This window comes from Ranitomeya variabilis, chromosome 2, assembly GCF_051348905.1.
Source record: "Ranitomeya variabilis isolate aRanVar5 chromosome 2, aRanVar5.hap1, whole genome shotgun sequence".
In the NCBI taxonomy this organism is placed as follows: domain Eukaryota; kingdom Metazoa; phylum Chordata; class Amphibia; order Anura; family Dendrobatidae; genus Ranitomeya; species Ranitomeya variabilis.
This window is the reverse complement of record NC_135233.1, coordinates 126,104,055-126,128,822: the sequence shown is the minus strand read 5'-3', so window position 1 is coordinate 126,128,822 and position 24,768 is coordinate 126,104,055. Positions and strand designations below refer to the sequence as shown.

General features: G+C 42.2%; 1 protein-coding gene across 1 annotated transcript in view; it reads right to left on the bottom strand.

Annotated features, from left to right (window-relative positions):
- Window positions 1-24,768, bottom strand: part of SOS1 (SOS Ras/Rac guanine nucleotide exchange factor 1) — a 117,232-nt gene that overhangs the window by 16,291 nt on the left and 76,173 nt on the right. The window contains exons 9-10 of the mRNA XM_077282954.1: window positions 24,242-24,369; window positions 11,813-12,468 (exon numbers count right to left, since the gene is read on the bottom strand). Of these exons, the coding sequence (XP_077139069.1) occupies window positions 11,813-12,468; window positions 24,242-24,369 (784 nt within the window). The remainder of the gene's footprint in view (window positions 1-11,812; window positions 12,469-24,241; window positions 24,370-24,768) is intronic.

Sequence of the window (24,768 nt, the reverse complement as noted above, 5' to 3'; positions counted from 1 at the left end):
GTATAGTCTGCTATCGCGTAATGCGGTGTAATACTGGGCTGTCAAATGTGTACAGAATGAAAATTCGCCATTCTTATTTACAAGCCAGTTGTGCCTTTACTTAATGTTAAGCTGCCTTCATCATCAGGTTGGATGTGGTATCGGCAGGGTGGCTTCACCCTCTTTATGGAAGCCCTTTGAACCATATCCTACCGGCCGTTATCCCGTCACGCTAGGGCATTTCAGTCCCCACTAGTGAGCTAAATGAGGGTCCCCATGGCCGGGCCCCAACATGCAAGTTGCTACCACTTCTCGAAAGGATAAGTTGCAATATTGGGAATAGGTAACATTTCTACTTGAGAAAAGTAATTAAAAACGAAAACATCCAGCCCATGAACGGCAGCGCTTTCCATGACTCGCATCCAAAGATATTTTGAACTTTGGCTTTTTTATTAATTGATAGAAGATACAACGTGTTTCGGATACAGTATACATCCTCCTTCAGGTATCATAAAAACACAATACAAATTGTGTACTGTATTGTGTTTTTATGTACCCGAAGAAGGATATATACTTTATCCGAAACGTGTTGTAGCTTCTATCAATTAATAAAAAAGACAATATCTTTGGATGTGAGTCCTGGGAAGCGCTGCTGTTCATGGGCTGGATGTGTTCGTTTTGATTTACTTGTCCAGTGTCAGCCTGTTTGACTCCTTCACTTGGATCCACCCGATGCAAACTGCAAGCCCTGTCCACTGAAAAGTATCCCAAAGGAATTTTGAGGATACACAATCTAAAGCCATATTAGTCTTCCACCAGGTGAGTGCATGAAGTTGTGCACCCATCAAAGATTATATATTGTGTTTACGCACTTAGGGCGCCGCGTTTTGTCTGTTCTTCTCTCCCAAACAGGTTTTTTTTTGTTTATTCGTACTTGAGAAGAGTGACATACAGCCCTAGCATGCCAAGGTAAGGAGGCTTATTCGTTGTGTGCTATGCTCCTCTAGGAAATTTAATATGCAAAATTAATTAATAAGAGAAACAGAACTCTACAGCACCACCTGTTGGAAGCAGCGATCCTACAAGTCACTAATGACCCTTTAACGAGCCTTGAAATGTGACTTCGGATAAAAGCCAAATCAGAATCTCAGTTTGCAGACACTATATTTTGGGGTACTGCTAGGTGAGGTGGCGCTATAGAGTTCAAGTCCTCTTCCTCTCTTAAGAGGCAATTTGCATACTACATTTCCCAGAGGAGCATTGCACGACAAATAAGCCTCCTTACCTTGGCGTACCAGGATCGATATGTCACTCTCCACAAGGAGAAACGTAACCTCTTAGACCTCAGTCCAGAGTATTTCACCTAGCCAAATCAGATCTCATATTTTTCACCGATGAGGGGCAATAGCCCAAAACACCATGTCTGCAAATTGAGATTCCAATTTGGCTTTTATCCCAAGTCACATTTCAAGGCTTGTTAAAGGGTCAATTGTAACTTGTAGGATTACTGCTTCCAACAGGTGCTGCTTTAGCGTTCAGGTCCTCTTCCTCTCTCAAGAGGCAATTTGAACGTTTGGAATAATTTTTTAAATTTTCTGATGTTTCCCGCTTTTAGCTTCAGAAACTAATGGCAGCTTTGCCTGAAGATGAAATAATCTAACGGGCAGACTCAGACTTTAGCACAGTGTGGTTTAAGTGAAAATACGTATTTCAATAGAATAAAAGAAGAATTACATGTAGGTATAAAAAGTAATGGTGCAAATAAAAGAACTAGAAATCCCAAATGCCAACAACATTCCAACACCTGCACAATATGCATGTATGTGTAGGAAATCGTAGGCTCTTTATAGATCTGCATTGGAGATCATACACACAATCCATCACTTTAAAAGGGAACCTGTCACCCCCAAAATCGAAGGTGAGCTAAGCCCACCGGCATCAGGGGCTTATCTACAGCAGCCTCAGCCTGGAATGCTGTAGATAAGCCCCCGATGTTACCTGAAAGATGAGAAAAAGAGGTTAGATTATACTCACCCAGGGGTGGTCCCGGTTCTGTTCTAGTCCGATGGGCGTCGCGGTCCAGTCCGGGGCCTCCCATCTTACGATGACGTCCACTTCTTGTCTTCAGACTGCAGCTCCGGCACAGGTGTACTTTGTCTGCCCTGTTGAGGGCAGAGCAAAGTACTGCGGCGGGCCTCTCTGACCTTTCCAGGCGCCTGCACACTGCAGTACTTTGCTCTGTCCTCAACAGGGCAGACAAAGTACGCCTGTGCCGGAGCCGCAGCGTGAAGACAAGAAGAGGACGTCACCGTAAGAAGATGGGAGGCCCCGGACCGCGATGCCCATCGGACCAGAACAGAACCGGGACCGCCCCTGGGTGAGTATGATCTAACCTCTTTTTCTCCTCTTTCAGGATACATCGGGGGCTTATCTACAGCATTCCAGAATGCTGTAGATAAGTCCCTGATGCCGGTGGGCTTAGCTCACCTTCGATTTTGGGGGTGACAGGTTCCCTTTAATGGAGAAGAGACCTTTGCTTTGGCCAAAAAAGCAGACATGATGGAAGACAATACAACATAGTGGTGTCTATCAGGAGTTGAAATACAGTTGTGTACAGTGATTAATCTCATGCATCAAAGCAGAATGAGGGAAGTGAAAATAAAGGTCAATGGATGTCCTCTGGGGTACCCTAAACTGGAAACAAGTTCTACCTACAAAAAACATATTGCACTTCATGATAGTGGTAAAACATTTTCGAAATGACTTGTGTTTATTTTTTTTTTTAAATCAGAAATTTGGTGAAAATTTTGCAGTTTTCAAACTTAACTCTGATTCAAGAGTATAAAAATTATGTCACACAAAATAGTTAACATTTCCCTCAAGTCTACTTTACATCCACACAATTTTTTAAACTTGTTTTTGTTCGGAAGATAGAATGCTTAAAAGTTGACTAGCGATTTCTGATTTTTACAACAAAATTTACAAAACCATTTTGTTTAGGGACCACATCACATTTGAAGTGACTTTGTGGGGTCTATAGGATAGAAAAACAAAAAACAAAAGTGACACCATTCTAAAAACCGCACTCCTCAAGGAGCTCAAAACCACATTCAAGAATTTTGTTAACCCTTCAGGTACTTCACAGGAACTGAACCAATGTGGAAGGAAAAAATGAACGTTTAACTTTTTTCACAACATTTTTACTTTAGATTCAATTTTTTAATTTTCGCAAGGGCAACGGGAGAAAACGGACCCCAAAATCTGTGTGGCAATTTCTCTTGAGTACACATATACCCTATATGTGGGGAAAAACTACTGTTTGGGCACACAGCAGGACTCTGAAAGGAAGGTGTGACATTTGGAAAGCAGACTGATGAAATGGTCTGCAGGCGTCTTGTCATTTTTGGAGAGTCCTTGATGTTCCTCAACAGTGGGAACCCCCCACAAATGACTATATTGAAACTGATCTAAGGTTTTAAACTCCCCCACGTTCTTGTTGTACCCCAGTACACAGTCTGGTTTGGTGACCTGTGTAAAGGTAACTTGTAAAGCGGTAAGGGTGCTGCAATCACCAGGTATGGTGGCCAAGAAAAGGACATCCCTCTTGTTCTTGACCACCAGCATGTGGTCATTATATTGGGCTCTGCTCTCACTCTTTCTGAGCAGTTGCCCAATAACATGCTAGGGAGGCTTCTCTGATATTTGCAGGCGTTACCGCAGGCTGCATTACCTCACACAGAGGAGGGACTTGGAACAGTGGGACGCTGCTATAACAGTTACCTACACAGAGGTGATAACGGATCCAGCAGTGGGTGCACCAAATCCCACACAATTTTAACACTCACTCCCAGATTAGGGGGACATTTAGGGGGTGGGGTTTAATCCACGTATCATTCTCTTCATAAACTCAAAACCTGTGGGTGTACACAAAGGTACACTATCACAGTTTGTAGAGCTTCATTCCGTACCTGGCCCTCTTACTTACAGATACTGACGGAATTTGAGCCTCCCCTTAAAATGTATTAGGGACCCATACATGTAAATGTCCTTTTGGGAATGTACACCTCAGAAAACCTGTGGATGAAGTGGTCAAACTTTGAAAAATCTGTCAAAGTTGGGATCATCTCTGTGAGGAAATTGTGCATCATCACTGATGCAAAAATTTGTGGATGACCAATATTGCCAAATTTTCGACTTCTCCACAATCCCCATGTGAAGAACAGGGACCCAAACCATCATTTATATGGCTTTTACAGAGGTTCAGTTGGCAAATGATAAACTGGGATTTTCAGGTAAAAACTGCTGAGCGTACAAATTTGTCTGCGACAACATGAGATTTACAAAATCCTCAGAGAAATACTTTGAAAAAGTCTGTGAGGCCAGTAGTGCCAAATTGGATTCCTGATCGAGCCACAAAACCAGGAATCTGTGGCCCATTATTGTCAGGAGGAGAGGTCCATATGGGGTCAGTAACGGTGGGCGCTGGTTCATTTTCTGTTCTGAGGCATCTGTATGACGGTTTGGTATTACTTGAAGAAGAGTTGGAAAAATAAAGCAAGGTGGGATCCTCTCCCTCACATTCAGTGTCAGAGGCAAAGGAAAGCGTATGCCTCCTCCCCTGAATATCAGGTTTGGGACAAGCGGGAAGACAATTTTCCACGCATGAGGCATTTGTGTATGCACCAAATTTTATTCAGGCGTGAGTGTGTGTGTGTGTGTGAGTGGTTTAAAACCTTTTATTTAGAAGAAGAAAAAAAAAAAAAAGAATATAGAAAGAAAAATATAAAAATTTGGTAAAATAGAAATCAAATTTACTAAATGTCAGTTAAAAAAAAAAAAAAAAAGTTCCTGAGCGCCAGCAACTGACACTCAACCAGACTCTATTCAGTAAAAAATACTGTAGTGGTCGCCGATTACTACAGTACATTTTTACTGTACCTAATCTAAAAAATTTTAAAATCTTTTTTTCATAAACAAAAACAAAAAACAACAACCAGAGGCCGTTCACTGATGTGCGTCAGTGATCAGCGCTAGACGGCGGTAAGAAGCACACAATGGAAGTGATTTTTTTTCGCTCTGACACTAACCCTTACTAAATTCAGTAAAAAATACTGTAGTAAATACCAACTATATTTTTACTGTCCCTAATCTAATCCTATCAACTAGTCTAAATTATTTCTTTTGATTCTTTTTTCACAGAAAAAAAACAACTGGAGGGCAATCACGGATGTGCGTCAGTGATCAGTGCTCGATGGCTGTAGGATGCACGCATGGATGTGATGCAAAAAGGGATTTAAAAAAATACTAAATTTAAGAAAAAAAAAAATAAAGAAAATCCTTGCCAAAAGTGAGTACTGAAGGTAATCAGTGACGTGGGTCTGATCAGCAGCTTGGTGGACGTAGGACACACACATGGTGTCATGCAAAGGGGGGAGAAAAATTAAACAAGGACAAAAAAAAAAAAAGTCCTGAAAAACAATGAGAACGAGTGCCGATCAGTGATTTGTGTCAATGATCAGCGCTTCAGGAAAGCATTTTATAAGACATATTTTCAATAAGGATAGTATGAAATACTTTATCCTACAGCATTTCAATGATCCACCCAGTCAGTGTTTCCATCATAGAAGGAAATTAGAATAGTCTGACATGAATTGTTTGCTACAAACCCATGCTGGCTCTGGTTAATTACTGTGCTCGTATCCAAGTACTTGCATATACGCGGTTTAATCATTTGTTCCTGGTATAGGAGTAAGGTGCACTGGCCTGTAATTTCCTGGCTCAATCTTATTTTCGTTTTTGAAGATAGGGACAACATTTGCCCTTCTCCTTCCCTTTAGATGCCTGAAAAGCCATAAAATGATAGATAAATGCCCCATACTTCTCACACTATAAAACGCACCTGACTAATATAGCAACTGAATCTAGAAGAAAAATATATTTCATATGGATTAAAACTTCCCCAGTGGACTAAGAAAATGGAGGTGATCTTTGACTTTGGTGATCTACAGTAATGCCTCCATTTTTCGTGTTCTAGGGCAGGAGCAAGAGTTAGTATTATAAACTTTAATACTCTAAGGTAGAAGTATGGCTTCAAATTTATGCTTTACATTTTTTTGATATGGGCAGCCATTACCCGCTCTCTCTCAGAGATCACAGGCTTTATTCAAGGCCCTCAACATGATAAAATTAGTCAATATCAATTTTCTTATATAACATAGTATACATCCTCCTACAAAAGCCAGTATATGTAAACAATAATACGTTGATAGACTTAACTCCTAATTCATCACCTTTATCTGGCGAGGCTGTAAGGCCAGAATTTGGCATTGGATACTGCAGTATCCCTATAGCTGGATGAGACTGTACAGTCAGAACCTAAACTACACTACTGGGCAGCTCAACTTTCTCATCCGTGTCGTTGGGGAGATTTGTTAAGTGCCGTTGTGTAGATCAGAGGCCCTACAACCCAGAGATTTCACATCCACTACATGAGCTGCTTTACTCCTCTACAAGGGCCCCACAAAACTTCACTCAGGGTATGTGCACACACTGCGGATTTTGCTGCGGATCCGCAGCAGATTGACCGCTGCTGATTCGCAGCAGTTTTCCATGAGTTTACAGTACCATGTAAACCTATGGAAAACAAAATCCGCAGTGCACATGCTGCGGAAAAAAACGTGCGGAAACGCAGCGTTGTTTATTCCGCAGTATGTCAATTCTTTGTGCGGATGCCGCAGCGGTTTACAACTGCTCCATAATAGGAATCCGCAGGTGTAAAACCGCAGGTGAAACCCGCACAAAACCCACGGTAAATCCGCACTGTGGATTTCCAGCGGATTTCCCAAAATTAGTGCAGGAAAATCGGCACACCATTCTGCAACGTGTGCACATACCCTCAATATTCGATCCTCAGGCAGGCCCTTATGGCACAGAGGTCGCTTTGGTCCTCTCCCTATGACCGCTACATGCCACTTTGGGATAATAAAACCCTTACTGAACTGTCAAATGTGGAATGGGGTCCTATGTGTGAAAGGGCCGGATTGATTTGACTTCATCAGATCTTTGTAAATGGGGTCCTTAAGCCCTTCCAGATGCTAAAAGAAGAGCATCTGAACCTTCCCAATAATTACTGTTTTTGCTACCTACAATTACATCACCAAGGCCTTCAGACCTTGTTCCCAGAATTCCAGGTACCAGTGGATCTACCTGTATCTGGGCTTATATTCCATTTACATGCCTTATTGCTGTCAGGGAGCTACATGAGAAGCAAGTGGGCGACAGATGTAGGACCGATAAGCAATGAACACACTGGAAGCCCTTAAACAAGTTTCCCTAACATAATTCTATATTCTTCAGTGTACAGATTGCACCACATCCAGAATGCATGCATAGGGTACAACTTCAATTCTGGGATGACTGCTCCAAATGTCACAGGGGTCTGGGAATGTTTTTTCACCCATGGGATTGTCCAGAGATTAGGGTATACTGGGCCCAAGTGGTTCAGTTCCTACATGACTGTATGCGAATCCCGATCACAGAGGACTCCAAGACTTGTCTACTATTTACTGACCCTGAACAATACCCAAAGAGCTGTAGGTAGATCATTCCGGACTGTGGTTCTATTTAGAGCCCGAAAATGTGTGGCCAGACACTATTACCTCAAGAGTGCTTAACATTTTGCAGCAGAAATAGTCAGCAAACCTCTCCTACAATAAATATACCAGAGAAAAGAAAATGTATATATATATATATATATATATATATATATATATATATATATATATATATATATATATATATATATATATATATAATTGGGGTAAAGGGCCTGATTCCATCATGACTGCTTAACAGGTGTGGTATGAATAAGAACGAGATCACAACAAAATAGGGGGGAAAGGTAGTCTTCCAGTTATGCCTTTTTCCAGATGGCCTTTGTTGACCTCCAGCTGCACTCTATCAACCTAAATCAGAATATAATGGTGGACAAAAAAGAGTCACCAGGGGTTTACATGTAAGCCAATTCCTTGCTGTAGCTTGTGTTCAAGCTCCACTACTTCCCTGTCCGGATCACTGCTACATAGGAAAGATAGAAGTGCCACACAGTTCCCTCAAAGAGGCAATACGCTTTATGAGAGCACTAGTGGCCAGAAGAAAAAAGAAAAAAAATATACTGTATATACTCTAGTATAAGCCAACCTGAGCATAAACCGAGGCACCTAATTTTGCCACAAAAAACTCAGAAAAAATATTGACTCGAGTATCCCCATCCTTGTATGCATGGCCCCTTCATCCCCATCCTTGTATGCATGGCCCACCATCAGAAAAGCATACAAAAATAAATAAATCATCATACTTACCGTCCCTGCGCTCCGTTGCAGCATTTTGTTCTGTTGCCAGCAGCAGCGGCCGGGCAATCACCTGTCCCCGCTACTTAAGGTAATGAATATTCACTGCGCTCCTTGCCTATGGGAGTGGAGAGAGGTGAATATTTGTTTCTCTTAAGTAGCGGGCACACGCGATAGCCCGGCTGCTGCTAGAAGCCGGCAGCTGCGGCTGACACTGCGCGCTATTACAGAGAAATAAATATTCACTGCCAGCGAAGAGAATATTCATTTCTCTTTAGCAATAGGCACAGAAGTTAGCAGCAGCCACCGGCTCGTGCGTCTCCATCGTCTGGGACAATGACTCAAGTATAAGCCCAAGGGGTCGCTTTCAGCACGAAAAAAAATGTGCTGAAAAACTCGGCTTATATTCAAAATATATATATATATATATATATATATATATATATATATATATATATATATATATATATATATATATATATATATATATATATATATATATATATATATATATATATATATATATATATATATATATATATCTATCTCCATTTGGGTTTCCTTGCTCTAAAAATATAGTACTCACCGTATATACTCGAGTATAAGCCGAGATTTTCAGTCCATTTTTTTAGGCTGAAAGTGCCCCCCTCGGCTTATACTCGAGTCAATAAGTTTTCCCGGTTTTTGAGGTAAAATTAGGTACCTCCGCTTATACTCGGGTCAGCTTATACTCGGCGGAGCAGCATGATCCTGGCATGTATTGAGTCCTGGAGGTAGCCATACTGCAGGTGGAGGTTGCGGGCGGCCCTTATTTTCAGTGCTGCTCCATACGTTACCGGCATGCCGCTACCTCTGGGACTCAATACATGACAGGATGCCGCTGCTGTGAAGAAGTGGGTAAGAAAGACGCGAGGGGGAGACTGCTGGAGACGCGAGGGGGAGACTGCTGGAGACGCGAGGGGGAGACTGCTGGAGACGCGAGGGGGAGACTGCTGGAGACGCGAGGGGGAGACTGTATTGTATTGTATTGGTTCTCCTGAAAGAGACCAGATTAGTATAGATTCTTACAGGTAAAGTCATTGTTGTGGTTAACATTGTAAGAATTTTAATAAGCAGCAGACACTAGTGTATGACAACCATAGGCTAGGGTCACATGAGGATATAAAATCGGATGAGTGCCATTTCAGGTCAATGGAGCAATGCTGATGATCAATTTTTTTCCACTGACTATCTGTGAAAGTATGCATGTGCAGCATGTGGCGATTTCACTCTGAAATCAGAAGACACTCACCCATTCAGGTCTATGGGTGTGTGGAAAACATAGGCCTGCACTCTTGGGATCTAGGAGTGAAGTCAAATTTTTGCAGACTCGCAGATTGGAGAAGATGGAGACGTTTTGCTCTCCATCTGTTCCTCTCCTGTGCTACGGTTTATAATCATCCCGATTCTCTCGGATGAGAAAATCTATGTCGTGTGGCCGTGGCCACAGACGGACTACAGGCTGCCATAAACTGGTAGCCGGAGAGACCTGAAGGGCAATTACTGAACCCACTGACCATAAACAGTATTTGTAATCATATAATTATATTAGACCACTGTAGTGTATGCAATTCCCCAATATATTCTCTAATGTGGAACTTTACAGAAAAAAAGACAATAATGGCCATTCTTCATAGTCTGTGTACAGCAGAATGAGGCAATTTACAGATAGCAGAAAACAATACTGTGACCTACAATTCGTTCTAAACAATCTCCCTTGAATTCCTTAAGAAAGGAAACAGACTTCTTGATGACGCACAAATGCTATTTTTGAATGCAAGGAAAGGAAAAAAAAACAGAAATAGATCTCCGACTTGGAGAACAATACTTTGTAGGAGTCAGGACCCAAACAGCGACTATGGAACGCAATTAATTGCGAAGGACAAGATAACAGACAAGTCATTTCCTTGCACTGGAAGCTGCAGACGTTACTCATTAGGACAGGAGCAGAGGTTTGGCTTCCAAAAATAAAGTAACCACGACAGATAATTGTCTTCAACTTGGAGACAAGAACCCCCTTGTTCCGTTATCGTCACTTCTTGCTCAGTGGGGGAAAAAAGCCAACTTTTACTGCAAAGCTGGAGACGTAGATGTTTGTCCTGGGGTTGAGCCATCAAGTTATTTTTAAAATCAATAGAAAAAGTCCTTAATTGCCTAATAGATGCATGCAATAAAGAACACATACGTGGTCTACACATTACACACACATACAATATTATATATATATTATATATCACATATCTGTTTAAATATGTGGAACACACGTAAGTGGGTATAATATATACATTTATAAAAAGAAAAAAAAGCATATCTTTAAAGCATTGAAAAAGTGGTCCAGGATTTCTTCTTATTAAATGGTCACAAAGCAGGGTGTGAAAATAAGTTAAATTCATCTGGAAATTCCCTGCTGCTCACTAGTCCTTGTAAAACATCCACCAGTGATGATCGCGCTAACATGACTGCTGCAGCGACCAACAGAGCGAGAAAACAGTGGAACTTTTCATATTTCATCACCTTCCCCATCTTACATAGTTATTAAGGTTGAAGGAAGACTTTAAGTCCATCTAGTTCAACCCATAGCCTAACCTAACATGCCCTAACATGTTGATCCAGAGGAAGGCAAAAAAAAAACATGTGGCAAAGAGTAAGCTCCACACTGGGGAAAATAATTCCTTGTGGCTGCCATAGATGTCTGATAGATGTGGGACCCGCATTTATCTTCAGAATAGCCCCTCCCGGATAATGGTGGTCCAATGCTGCATAGAATTAGGGCGAGCGGAGAGGGGATGGCACATATGGCAGCTCATTCATTGTTATGGGAGTACCAAATACAGCCAGAGAGATTAGCTCAGCTTCTAGCAATGAGCACATGGCACCACCTCTGTAGTTACTGGTAGATGAACGCCAAATGGAGTCCGTGATCGTGGGACCTCCGTTATAAAGATAGGTGAGGGTCCTAGCATTGAGAGCAACATCTATCAGAAATTGGAGGCATGTCTATGTGAGCCATAAATTTCATTTAGAAAAACTAAACGCCTTTAAATTACAAATATATCAGTTGTTCTACCAGGCATGGACATACAATTGCAACATTTGCAAGGTTAATAATGTGGTTAGAAGTAGTGATGAGTGAACGTGCTCGGATAAGGTGTTCTGCTCGGGAGCTAAGAGTGTCTTCGTCATGCTCGAATAATATAAGTTCCCGCGGCTGCATGTCTCAACGACAGCCTCAACACATGCAGAGATTGCCTGATAACGCCTTATCCAAGCACGTTCACTCATCACTAGAAGGAAAAGAATATAGTTGGACACATAATGATCGAAATTACACAAGAAAAAATGTATCTATTCATTAGTAAAATTGTTGCATTGGAGCTTTGTAAACATATTGCGGTGCCCTGGGCTATAACGTTTAATACTGTGATTATAACACGGGGGTGACATACCTGCATACATGTGATAAGTTAGTCTTTCAATGAGTTTTACTACAGTCCCGGCCTTGATGATGGGAATACCAGATTTGGGTTGTACATTTTCCTCAAATATAATATTCTCCTCTGAGTCCGGCTCAGCAAACCTATACAGCTTGGCGCTGGGGAGCCGCAGCTGCTCGTCTTTCTCCTCCTGCATTATAGTCCCATCCAACATTCGTTCTAAAGTACTTCGGTACTGCAGCGATATTAAGGCAGCCATCCAGTTATTTTTTTCTTCTGCTGATTTTGCAGCAAAAATAACACTGTTCTCGTCTTTTAAAATAATCTCAAACGCATGTCTGTACTCGTTAGTGTCATCCTTGTCATTGATTTGTACCTTCCGCATAAAGAACTTCTCCTTCAGCCGATACTCCGCGTTGCTTGCACCCGGTAGCCTTGGTTGGCCATGATTTGACTTGCAACAGATCATCAAGCCATCAAAAAGAAATATGTGTCTCTCGTGCTTCGCCCCTACTCGTGTAAGGGCGCCCTCCATGATGAATTCATTACAGCACTGTCCAATGTCCTTTCCCTCCCATCCGTCAATGTTTTTCTGAATTTCGTTCATTTTCTTAATGGCCAATTGCTTTCCCTTCATTTGATGATTATAAAACCGACATGCGGATTCACTGTGGATGAAACAGAGGCATTACTAGGATAATGTCATGTGCACAGTCACTGCTTTCAATCTTCCAAATCAAGAAAAATTAACTGGAAAAATTAAGCTGATTATAGCTCAAAAACTACATTTAGAAGTCATAAAAGGGCCTAGTGGCAACGTCCTAGCGGCAGCAGCATACACCCATGGTTTCCGGTGTCCTCCAGTGAAGCGATAGAGCAGGAGGGAATTTATTATGGCTTTCTACAGTAGATATTGGTGCTAAAAAAAAAAGTTAAACATTTTGTGATGAGCAAACATGATCGGATAAGGTGTTATCCATCCTCATGTGCTAACCGACTGTCTTCGGTGTGCTCGAAAAATATATTGGAGTCCCCGCAGCTCCATGTCTCATAGTTGTTCGACAGACGCAACAGATGCAGGGATAACCTAACAAACAGGCAATCGCGGAATGTCTTGTGGCTGTCAAACAGCCGCGAGACTCGAATATATTATTCGAGCGCACCAAAGACAGTCGTTTAGCACACGGGCATGGTTAACACCTTTTTGCTATTTTTCGGGTGTAATCTGGGTGTGGTTTGCTGCGCATATGAGGTTTACGCCACCTAAACCAATTGTGCCCTTTGTTAAAAGTTGCAAACTAAGTCCAGTTGGAAACGGTGTAATAAGTGGAAAATCAGCTGTTACCAGTTTACACGACTAAGCATGTATCAACATTTATCAAATATTGTGTGACACCAATAAATTTGGCACAAATTTCAGTAAGGCAGGAATGTGCAAAATTGTCTTAAAAAAAATCCTCTAATGATGAACTCCCCCCATGGTCTACTGGCAATATTGTTTAGGTTTCTTGGTCACGGCGCTCATATCTGCACAGTATATAGTGTATGGTTTACACAGACAATGAAAGTAGTAAGCAAATTGCACAATACAAAACTACATACATCACCAAAGATCTATTACACCTGATGAGCCTGTTCTGCTTACTCTGAAAATCTGTGGCACAATGGCTGTATAGTCCTTTTTGGAAAAATGCCACCATGCATGATACAAAAAGTGGCATTTTGTGAGCCCAATACTGGCACATCTTTATGTCAGAACTATAAAGAGGTTATGAAATGATTTTTCACAGTAAGTACACCAGCCTCTGGCCATGACTACAAAGTGATCAATCTACATAAAATTTAGTAACAAAACATTTAAGTTTACCGATCCAAAGCAGCAATAACACAATAAAAAACAGTTTTATGTCAAAAGTGAAATATCACAAAACTAGTAAAAACAAGTGCTAAAAGCAATAAAAACCTTCTGCGTGATCAAACCTGGAAAATGTCCACTTCTTGAGCATTCAACGCTCCTGTAAGACTCGAGCTGCAGGTCGCAGTGACAGTTTATTGTAATAGCTTGGGACAATAAGAATTGCCGGCCTTTAATGTCACTTCCTTTAGAAACAAAAGCCAAGGCTTGGACTCTCCTACTTCTCCGCTTGTTCTACATAATGTTTATACTAAGCCGACCAGAAAAAAAAAAACGTAGCAAAAACAAATGTACCACTACAATTGCTTTCAAGGGCATAAAAAAGAAAATAGAAAGTACATTCACTGCAGATGAAAGAGTCTGCTGTCTGCCACAATAAATAACAAAGTTACATAACAAAAACACAACAAAGGCAGTAATTGTAAAGATGCGTCCATAAGGGATGGAAAAACTGCGACAAGGTGACCGTACCTGCCACGTGGATGAGATTTCAGCAAACCCATCAAGATGCTTTTTTCCGCAAGGAAATGTGGGATATTAAATATAAGAATAAACCCTGCAGAAAAATCTACATTTTCCACAGGAAGATTACGGTGTCCCACGTGAACATACCCTAGGAAATCTTTGCCACTATGGATCTTGGTGCTCAAGTAATAAAAATGTGTGCTCTGAGCTGGTGTAAAGGAGGGCGCATCCATGGGGCATTAAAAGCCTACTACATTTTGAAGAAGATTTTGGATCAATACCGGACATGTCTGTGATTCTGATAAACTATCTGAAAAATCACAGATAGCACTAGTACATGAAAAACTTGCTATGTATGCCAGATTCAATAGTAAATGGGAAAAAAAAAGTTCCAGCTTTTCTTAATAGAATACCGTACTTGACTTTATTTCATGCGTTTAAAATACAGACAGCTTCTCGGACAACGCACAGGAGGACATGAGCTATGCGTTTTAATCAAAGCTACACACCTCTAATTGAGAAAACAACCCAACACCAATCAAATGTCAGATTTCCATCACATGATCAAAGGTCCTTGTACCAAAAGTGCATGAATTCGAACATAGATAAAAACACACATGTATATCGCTACAAAATAGTTATTTACACATATAAAAAATACCAAGAAACAATAACAATAGATATATTATGCCTTGATTATTAGTAATGAAACATGATCTCATTCTTTTTGTTTAACCCATCCAGAAATCCGTTCCCAAATTGAAGATCCAACATGCTTCACGGGTAAGTAAATTTCTCCTGATGTCCTCACCCCGCAAAGGACTTTTAACTCTTTCTAATTCTGTAACCCGTAAGGAAGAAATATTACGTGAGTGACAAATAATAAAATGCTTGGACGCTGATGAAATGTTGCGATCCCCACTGGTGTGATTAAGAAGATCATACAAATGTTCCCCTATAAGTGGTTTTCATTTCCTCGATGTACAACCTACATATGCCTTGTTACTAGGGTTGAGCGACCTTAGCTTTTTTAGGATCGAGGTGGGTTTTGTGAAACCCGACCTTCTCGGATGTCGGATCGTATGGAGTCGGCCGATTCTACTGTAAAGCCAAAATGTATGTAATGTACGAAACCCAATGTATGTCAATGAATTCTCTCTCTCTCTCTCTCTCTCTCTCTCTCTCTCTCTCTATTAATTGGCTCAAAAAAATGGCGGGGAAGGCGTCATTCGAAACGCGACTTTGGCGCCAAGTTCGCGTTCCACGTGGCCGACCCACACTGGGATCGGATCGGGTTTCATGAGACGCCGACTTTGCCAAAAGTCGGCGACTTATGAAAATGAACGACCCGTTTCGCTCAACCCTACTTGTTACATATGTCACAACCTATTTTGTATATAACAAAACACACATTGCAATGAAAGAAGTCTTTAATTTTAAAGAAGCAGAATTATAATTATGGAAAATTTTAGAATTAACCATTTGTTTGCAGGTTCTGCAATTCACAGCACCACATTTAGAACTACCTTTGCAACTCAACCAGGTTTCATGTTGGGTCCTGGCACAATACATACTAGGTGATAATGTGTTACCCAGAGTTGGTGCCCTTCTCGTTACAATGTTACATCCATGTTCCAATATAGGTGCCAAAGTGGAATCCTCTTGTAGACTGTGAGCCCTTGCGGGCAGGGTCCTCTCTCCTCCTGTTCCAGTTGTGACTTGTATTGTTCAAGATTATTGTACTTGTTTTTATTATGTACACCCCTCCTCACATGTAAAGCGCCATGGAATAAATGGCGCTATAATAATAAATAATAATAATAATAATAATAATAATCCTCATATAATTGGGAAATACATTTATTAATATTGTTCTTAATTTTGGAAAATTGAGGACTGTACTGAAAGCAAATACCGTATATACTCGAGTATAAGCCGAGATTTTCAGCCCAAATTTTTGGGCTGAAAGTGCCCCTCTCGGCTTATACTCGAGTCCCAGTCGGCGGTGTGGGGTCGGCGGGTGAGGGGGAGAGAGCGTGTCGCATACTCACCTAGTCCCGGTGCTCCCCCTGCCCGTCCCACGGTCTTCGGTGCCGCAGCTCGTCCCCTGTTCAGCGGTCACGTGGGACCGCTCATTAGAGAAATGAATATGGACACTCCCATAGGGGTGGAGCCGCAAATTCATTCCTCTAATCAGCGGTGCCGGTGACCGCTGACAGAGGAAGAGGCTGCGGCACCCGGAGACCAGTTGTCCGGGAGGAGCCAGGGACTCCGGGAGCAGGTAAGTATCTCATAGTTACCTGCCCACGTTCCACACGCCGGGCGCCGCTCTGTCTTCGCGTCCTCTTGTTCTGACTGTGCAGGTCAGAGGGCGCGATGACGCATATAGTGTGCGCGCCGCCCTCTGCCTGATCAGTCAGTGCAGAGAGACGCCGAGACGGGACGCTAAGGAGCTGCAAGCAAGAGAGGTGAGTATGTGTTTTCTTTTTTTTATTGCAGCAGCAGCATTGTATATTGCACAGATTTATGTGGAGCATCTATGGGGCAACGGTGCAGAGCACTATATATATGGCACAGCTTTATGTGGAGCATCTATGGGGCTATAATCAAAGGTGCAGAGCATTGTATATGGCACAGCTATCTATGGGGCCATAATCAAAGGTGCAGAGCATTGTATATGACACAGCTATCTATGGGGCCATAATTAGAGGTGCAGGGCATTATATATGGCACAGCTATCTATGGGGCCATAATGAAAGATGCAGAGCATTGTATATGGCACAGCTATCTATGGGGCCATAATCAAAGGTGCAGAGCATTGTATATGCCACAGCTATCTATGGGGCCATAATCAAAGGTGCAGAGCATTGTATATGCCACAGCTATCTATGGGGCCATAATCAAAGGTGCAGAGCATTGTATATGGCACAGCTATCTATGGGGCCATAATCAAAGGTGCAGAGCATTGTATATGGCACAGCTATCTATGGGGCCATAATCAAAGGTGCAGGGCATTATATATGGCACAGCTTTCTATGGAGCATCTATGGGGCCATAATGAACGGTGCAGAGCATTATATGTGGCACAGCTTTATGTGGAGCATCTATGGGGCCATAATGAACAGTATGGAGCATCTATTTTTAATTTTGAAATTCACCGGTAGCTGCTGCATTTTCCACCCTAGGCTTATACTCGAGTCAATACGTTTTCCCAGTTTTTTGTGGCAAAACTAGGGGGGGGTCGGCTTATACTCGGGTCGGCTTATACTCGAGTATATACGGTAAATGGTTTAGTGTACGATTTTTGTCTCCTCAAAGTGAGCTGATTCATTTGTGTGGAAATAAGCTCTTCTTGTTTTTTCGCCGAAACAACATTGAGGGCCTTATTAAGCATCCAATTGGAGAAGCCTCTCTGTATCAATTTATGTATCAGTACGTTTCGTTTGACTGCTATTGGCATGCAATATTGTGTTGCCTGTAAGTGGCTTAGAATATGTTTTAGAAGAAATTAGTTGATTAGGTTTCCCTCGTAATTCCAGATCCAAAAATGAAATTTGGTGTTTATTATGAACATGGGTGAACCAAATATTATAATCATTGGTGTGAATATAATCTACAAAACTCTGTATGGCCGATACATCGCCCCCCCCATATGATCAAGGTATCGTCGATGTATCTGCCATACCACACAATGAATGGTGCAAATTGGTTGCATACTGAAAATAAAAAATGAAATTCCCAAAAAGCCATAACTAAATTAGCAAGTGATGGTGAAAATTTAGCCCCCATTGCAACTCCGGTGTACTGTAAATAAATAAAGTTTATGATTGGAAAAGTTGGGAATCGTAATATTTCTTTCTTACGGGTTACAGGATTAGAAAGAGTTAAAAGTCCTTTGCGGGTGGGGACATTAGGAGAAATTTACTTACCCGTGAAGCATTTTGGATCTTCAATTTGGGAACTAGATTTCCGGATGGGTTAAACAAAAGGAATGAGATCATGCTTCATTACTAATAATCAAGGTATAATATATATTGTTATTGTTTCTTGGTATTTTTTATATGTGTAAATAACTATTTTGTAGCGATATACATGCGTGTTTTTATACATGTTCGAATTCATGCACTTTTGGTACAAGGACCTTTGATCATGTGATGGAAATCTGACATTTGATTGGTGTTGGGTCCTTTTTAATGTTTCTCACTTAGTGGTGTGTAGCTTTGATAAAGATCATGGCAGCGATTAAAACGCATAGCTCATGTCCTCCTGTGCGTTGTCCGAGGGGCTGTTTGTATTTTAAACACATGAAATAAAGTCAAGTATTTTATCAAGAAGAGCTGGAACATTTTTTTTTTTCATTTACTATTGGATCGTCTCATCAGGGTGGGGGTTCCGTGCACCTTCTGAAGATCAGTGAGCGGGCTTTTTCTTTCCTTTTTTCTTGATGCCAGATTCATCCAGGTCTATCCGAGCAGATTGGTGTAATATAGGTGAGCAGTTCACCTTTGGTTCAGACAAGCCAGCTATAGTTTGTTTCAACAGAAGGTAGCACTCCATTTAAAAAGAGTCTTCTGTGGGCAAAAATGATTCCACATCCAGGAATTGTAATAAAGTAACAAAAGAAGCCAAGTCTTCACTTCTCCCACTAATGTTCATTTTCCCAGGCTACATCAAGGACATCTCTGGAGCCAATCACAGAGCTCAGCTGTATTTAGCATAAGGAAGTGATTGGCTGCAGAGGTCTTCTGGAGAATTCCAAACATCATCGAAGATCAGAGGGTAAACAGGAAACCCATCACTGGGGCAGCTGGGAAATAATACAAGCAAGTACAGCTTTTTTATTACCATTTCTGACTATGGGCACTTTACATGTTTTCGGACCTTAGAAAACACATTTTCATATAGTGACGAAAAATAGAATTAGGCTTACCGGTAATTCGGTTTCTAGGAACCTTCCACGACAGCCACTTCGGAGGTTGTCTTCCCCGCGCTAATAGGGGACAGGAACACAGAGGTTAAATACCCCTCCCCTTCCTGCAACCACCAGTGTTTTCCTGGACACACTAGCATGTATAGTTACCACAAAAGTGCAGGAATCATCCAATAAGAATATCAGATAGGGAGGGAAATTAGTGCTGTCGTGGAAGGTTCCTAGAAACCGAATTACCGGTAAGCCTAATTCTATTTTCTCTAGTCACCTTCCAACACAGCCACTTCGGAGTAGTACCAACAGCTAATTTCTCTAGGGAGGGATCACCGCCTGCAGAACTCGTCTGCCAAATGTTAAATCCCTATTGATATTTAGCGTTTAATGTCTGGTGAACGTGTGGATGGACGACCAGGTGTCAGCTCTGCATATCTACTCTGATGAGGCATTCCCCCTCTCTGCCCAGGATGTTGCCATCGCCCGGGTAGAATGTGCCTTTAGTGAAGCAGGTCGATCAATTCCCTGTGATGAATAAGCCAGGCAAATGGACTGTTTGATCCAATTTGCAATAGTGTTTTTTGCCGCCTTTTTTTCGACCTGAGAACTGGATGAATACATTTTGATCAATTCACCAGGCTTCAGTCTGTCGTAGGTAAGATAGGTCCACCCTGCGAACGTCAAGGGTGTGGAAGGTCTCTTCCTTAGGGTTGGATGGGTTTGGGCAAAATGAGGGCAGTACAATGTCCTGATTCCTGTGGAAATTTGAGACAACTTTAGGTAGAAAGGACTAAGGCCATGTGCACACGTTCAGTATTTTTTGCGTTTTTTTGCGTTTTTCGCTATAAAAACGTGCTAAAAACGCGAAAAAAACGCTTACATATGCCTCCTATTATTTACAGTGTATTCCGCATTTCTTGTGCAAATATTGCATTTTTTTCCGCGAAAAAATCGCATTGCGGAAAAAAAAGCAACATGTTCATTAAATTTGCGGAATTGCGGGGAGTCCGCACACCTAGGAATGCATTGATCTGCTTACTTTTCGCATGTGGCTATGCCCACCATGCGGGAAGTAAGCAGATCATGTGCGGTTGGTACTCAGGGTGGAGGAGAGGAGACTCTCCTCCACGGACTGGGCACCATATAATTGGTAAAAAAAAATAAAATAAAAGATTTAAAATAAAAAATAGTCATATACTCACCTTCGATGGCCCCCGGAGTCTTCCCGCCTCTCAGCGGTGCATGCTGCCGCTTCCGTTCCTATAGATGGTGTGTGTGAAGGACCTGCGATGACGTCGCGGTCACGTGACCGCGACGTCATCGAAGGGCCTGCACACACACACCATCTATAGGAATGGACGCCACTGAGGAGATCGGCTCTCTGCAGGTGAGTATAACCATTTTTTTTAAACATTCTATCTTTTACTATTGATGCTGAGTAGGCAGCATCTATAGTAAAAAGTTGGTCACACTTGTCAAACACTATGTTTGACAAGTGTGATCAACCTGTCAGTCAGTTTTCCAAGCGATGCTACAGATCGCTTGGAAAACTTTAGCATTCTGCAAGCTAATTTCGCTTGTAAAATGCTAAAAAAAAAAAAAACCCGCGAAAAAAAAACGGGGAAAAAAACGCAAAAAAAAAAATACGGATTTCTAGCAGAAAATTTCCGGTTTTCTTCAGGAAATTTCTGCAAGAAATCCTGACGTGTGCACATACCCTGATAGAGCTTTAGTATAATGCTATCCGCAGTGAACATCAGATAAGGTTCCTGTATTGACAGGGCCTGCAAGTCTCCAATACGTCTAGCCGTAGTGATTGCGACTAAAAAGACTGTTTTAAGAGTTTTAGGTTCATAGATTCCAAGGGTTCAAATGGATCTTGAGTTAGGCTGTTCAGCACGGTATTAAGGTCCCAAGAAGGCACCTTACTACGGAGTCTAGGACGAATCTTGGATGCTGCTGTTACAAAGCGCTTGATCCAACGGCGACTGGCTAAATTTACATCAAAAAAAGGTGCTAAGGGCCGATACTTGCACTTTGAGTGTGCTAGGGGTAAGACACATTTCTAAACCTTTTTGTAAAAAATCTAAGATTTGCGCTATATTGGGATTGAAGGGGTCTGGAGTTTCTGGGGAGCACCAAAATGTAAACTTTTTCCAGACCTTAGCATGGATGGCATTGGTTACCTGCTTCCTGCTTTTTTGGAGGGTCTGGATCACTTTAACCGAGAGTCCTTAGGCTCTTAAAATTCTGGCTTCAGTAGCGATGCCGCCAGGTTCAATCTGCGTAGGTCTGGATGCAGTAGTGGACCTTGGTGAAGGAGATAGACTTTGTGAGGTAGAAGGTAGGGACCTTCCCGAGCTATGTCTATCAGGGCACTGTACCAGCCACTCCCGGGCCACAGTGGGGCAATTAAGATTGTGGTAACTCGGTCTGGCCTGATCTTTTGTAGTGTCTTTGCCAGCATGGGGATGGGTGGAAATGCATACGCGAGGTTGAACCTTCACCTTTGTGAGAAGGCATCTATTCCCTGCGCCCCATCCGTGTGATAAAGAGAGAAGAAGGTTTCCACCTTCGCATTTTGCCTGTTGGCAAACAGATCCACCTCTGGAGTTCCCCATCTTGAGGTTAGGGACCGGAATACTGTTTGGTCCAGACACCACTCTCCTGGATGTATGTCTTTCCTGCTGAGAAAGTCTGCCTGAGTATTGTCTAACCCTCTTAGATGTACTGCTGTGACTGACAGAAGGTTTTTCTCTGTCCAGAAGAAAATCCTTGCCGCCATTTCCTTCAGACCAGCATACTTCGTTCCCCCCTGGTGCCGTAGGTAGGCTACTGTGGTCATGTTGTACGAGTAGATACGAACATGGTGATTTTTGATCAGCGCAGATGACGCTTTCAGGGCTTCTTCCTCAGCCTTCAGTTCTCTTAGGTTCGAGGAACTGTTGCTGATGTTTGATGTTCATTGTCCCTGAAAGTGGAAACCCTCTACCACTGCACCCCAGCCTCTCTTGCTGGCATCTGAGCAGAGTGTTTTTAGGGGAAACTGATCCCAGCTGACCCCTTTCTGAAGATTTTGGTGAACTAACCACCACATTAGAGCCGATTTTACATGGCCAGGGAGAAGAATTTTTTGATTCAATGGAATCTGCCGTCTCCTGGAATGTAGAAGCACATAAGTCTGAAGGGTTCGCGTGTGAGTCTGAGCCCAGGAAACCGCTTGAATGCATGCGGTTAGAGATCCTAGCACAGACATTGACTCTCTGAGGGTCGGTGCTCGCTGGTCCTTGAATCTGGTTACTTTGCAGACAAGGTTGATCTGATGATCTCTGGGTAGAGACGATGTCCTTTCTTGAGTCCAGTAGAACCCCCAAAAATGTTCTCCTTGTGGAGGGGTGGATCTCTGATTTTTCCAGATTCGGGATCCAGCCCTGGAATGCATATTCCTTGTCGACGGATGAAAATCATTGCTTCCGCCATAATTTTTGTAAAGACCCGTGGAGCTGATGAGATGCCGAAGTGTAGGACATTGAATTGGAAATATTTGATTTGCTGCTCCTGGGAGACTGCAAATCTGAGGAATTTTCTGTGTTCTGGATGGATTTGTACATGGTAGTACGCATCCCTCAGATCCACAGTCGCCATTACCCAATTTTGTCCGATGAGGGGGATTACCGACCTGATTGTTTCCATCTTGAATCTTCTGTACCGGACTGATTCGTTTAATGGTTTCAGGTTTATGATGATTCTGTTCTTCCCCGACGGTTTTGTTATTAGAAAGAGACGCGAATAATGGCCACGTCCTTCCTCCAGTTTCGGCACCTGCGATATCACATTTGAATGGAGCAGATTTGTAGATCCTTCAACAAAGTTTTGGAGGTGTGGAGTTTGTAGGGAGGTTATCCTCAAGCATTGTGGGGGAGGTCTCTCGAATTCTAATTTTAGTCCATCTCGGATGGTACGAAGGACCCACTGATTTGCGGAGATGGGCTGCCACTGGGTGAAAAAGAGAGAGACGACCACCGAAGGGAGCACCGTCATTGCTTATCTGGGTTTTTTTGAGTTTGAGGGACAAGGATGTTCTTTCCCCTGCTTCCTTTGGGTTAAACTCCATCTCCCCGTTTTGCCTTTTTCTCTCTGTGAAGATTGCTCACGGGAGGGGCGAAAAAAGCGTTTTTAGGAATTTTTTTGTTCAGGGAGAGATTTCTTTTTATCTGCTGCCTCATCCAAGATATCATCAAGAATGGGTCCAAATACATTATGGTCCTGGAAGGGGATGTAACACAACTTGGACATGGAGACGAAGTCGCCCCCCCAGGATTTTATCCTAAGTACTCTCCTGGATGAGTTGGAGAGGACGGCAGCTTTTGCGGCTACGCGGACAGACTCAGCCGAGGCGTCGGCTAGGAACCCAGTTGCTTTCTGTAGCAGAGAGAGAGTGGATAGGTGGGTGAGCACATGGGGGGAGAGATTCTCAACTCTGCAAAGACTGCCACATCATGACATTACCGCCCTCCCGATGCGATAGCATCATGCCTCCATCTAGTTTATTATACGGACTGTTCTACAGAAGCCCTGACATAAAAAAGTAACCTGTCACAATGAAAATGCAGACCGATCTGTGGGCATCATGTGTTAGAACAGGCAGGATCACATTTGTAGGAATAGATTAACTAACCTGCATTCTTAGATTTTTCTGGGTTTACGAATCTGGTGAACAGTCCTACTTCGTTATTTAACAAATAAGCTACTTAGTTACTTAAGAAGAGAAAACCGTCACTCAATTAATAGGACCGCCCACTGGACTTCTAAGCCAAGAATGATCAATCATTAAACAAAAAAAAAATTACTAGCATTACCAAGTAAGTATATAACCTGCTGCTCCCTTCCTCCTGTCAAACTACGCTACCTGCAGATTAAAGTACAGTACATTTTAATTGTGACAGGTTGCCTTCAGAATACTAATTCATTGTTAACCAAGGGCGACAACAAGATCAGCACAGGAAAATAAGTAATAAAAAAACCCAAAAAACAACAACTTGGATTTGTGCAAGAATACAGAGAACTATGCAGTAATTGTGCCCAGATGTATCAGTCACATTAATTCATTACGATGACGCTAGGATATTGTGGGTACCTGAGACGTCTTTTGGCCAGGCTCTTTGAACAAATCCTTTCCATACTGCTCTGAAGGTTGAGCAAGGCAGTTATGGATTGCTTCAAACATTCTTTATCCTCTTCGTCTTCACTTTTTTCTTCCAATTGCTACAAAGCAAGAACCAAAACAGAACCAATTGTACATAATTTTCTACAGTATAAATGTTTAGTAACGGCAAATCTGCTTCTAAATCGGCTTGATTGGTTGTGGATCTGGCTGATGCTTTCCGCAGTATGCCTACTTCCAGGCTGCTCAGACTACATACACTCAGGAGGTCGGCATATTATGTTTAGTAAGCAGCTGAGCGAGAATGTGCAGCAGTGGGGGAGGACTCCACATCCAGAAGGCAGAGGTGGTTCATTACCATCTCTGCCTCGCTGACTGCTGTATACACAACGCTGGACAAGTGTGAAATAAAAGAAAAGAAAGCTGCTGCCAGTCAGAAACCCACAACCCATTCTAGTTGAAAAAAAACCCCAAAAAAACCCACACACATCCAATATATT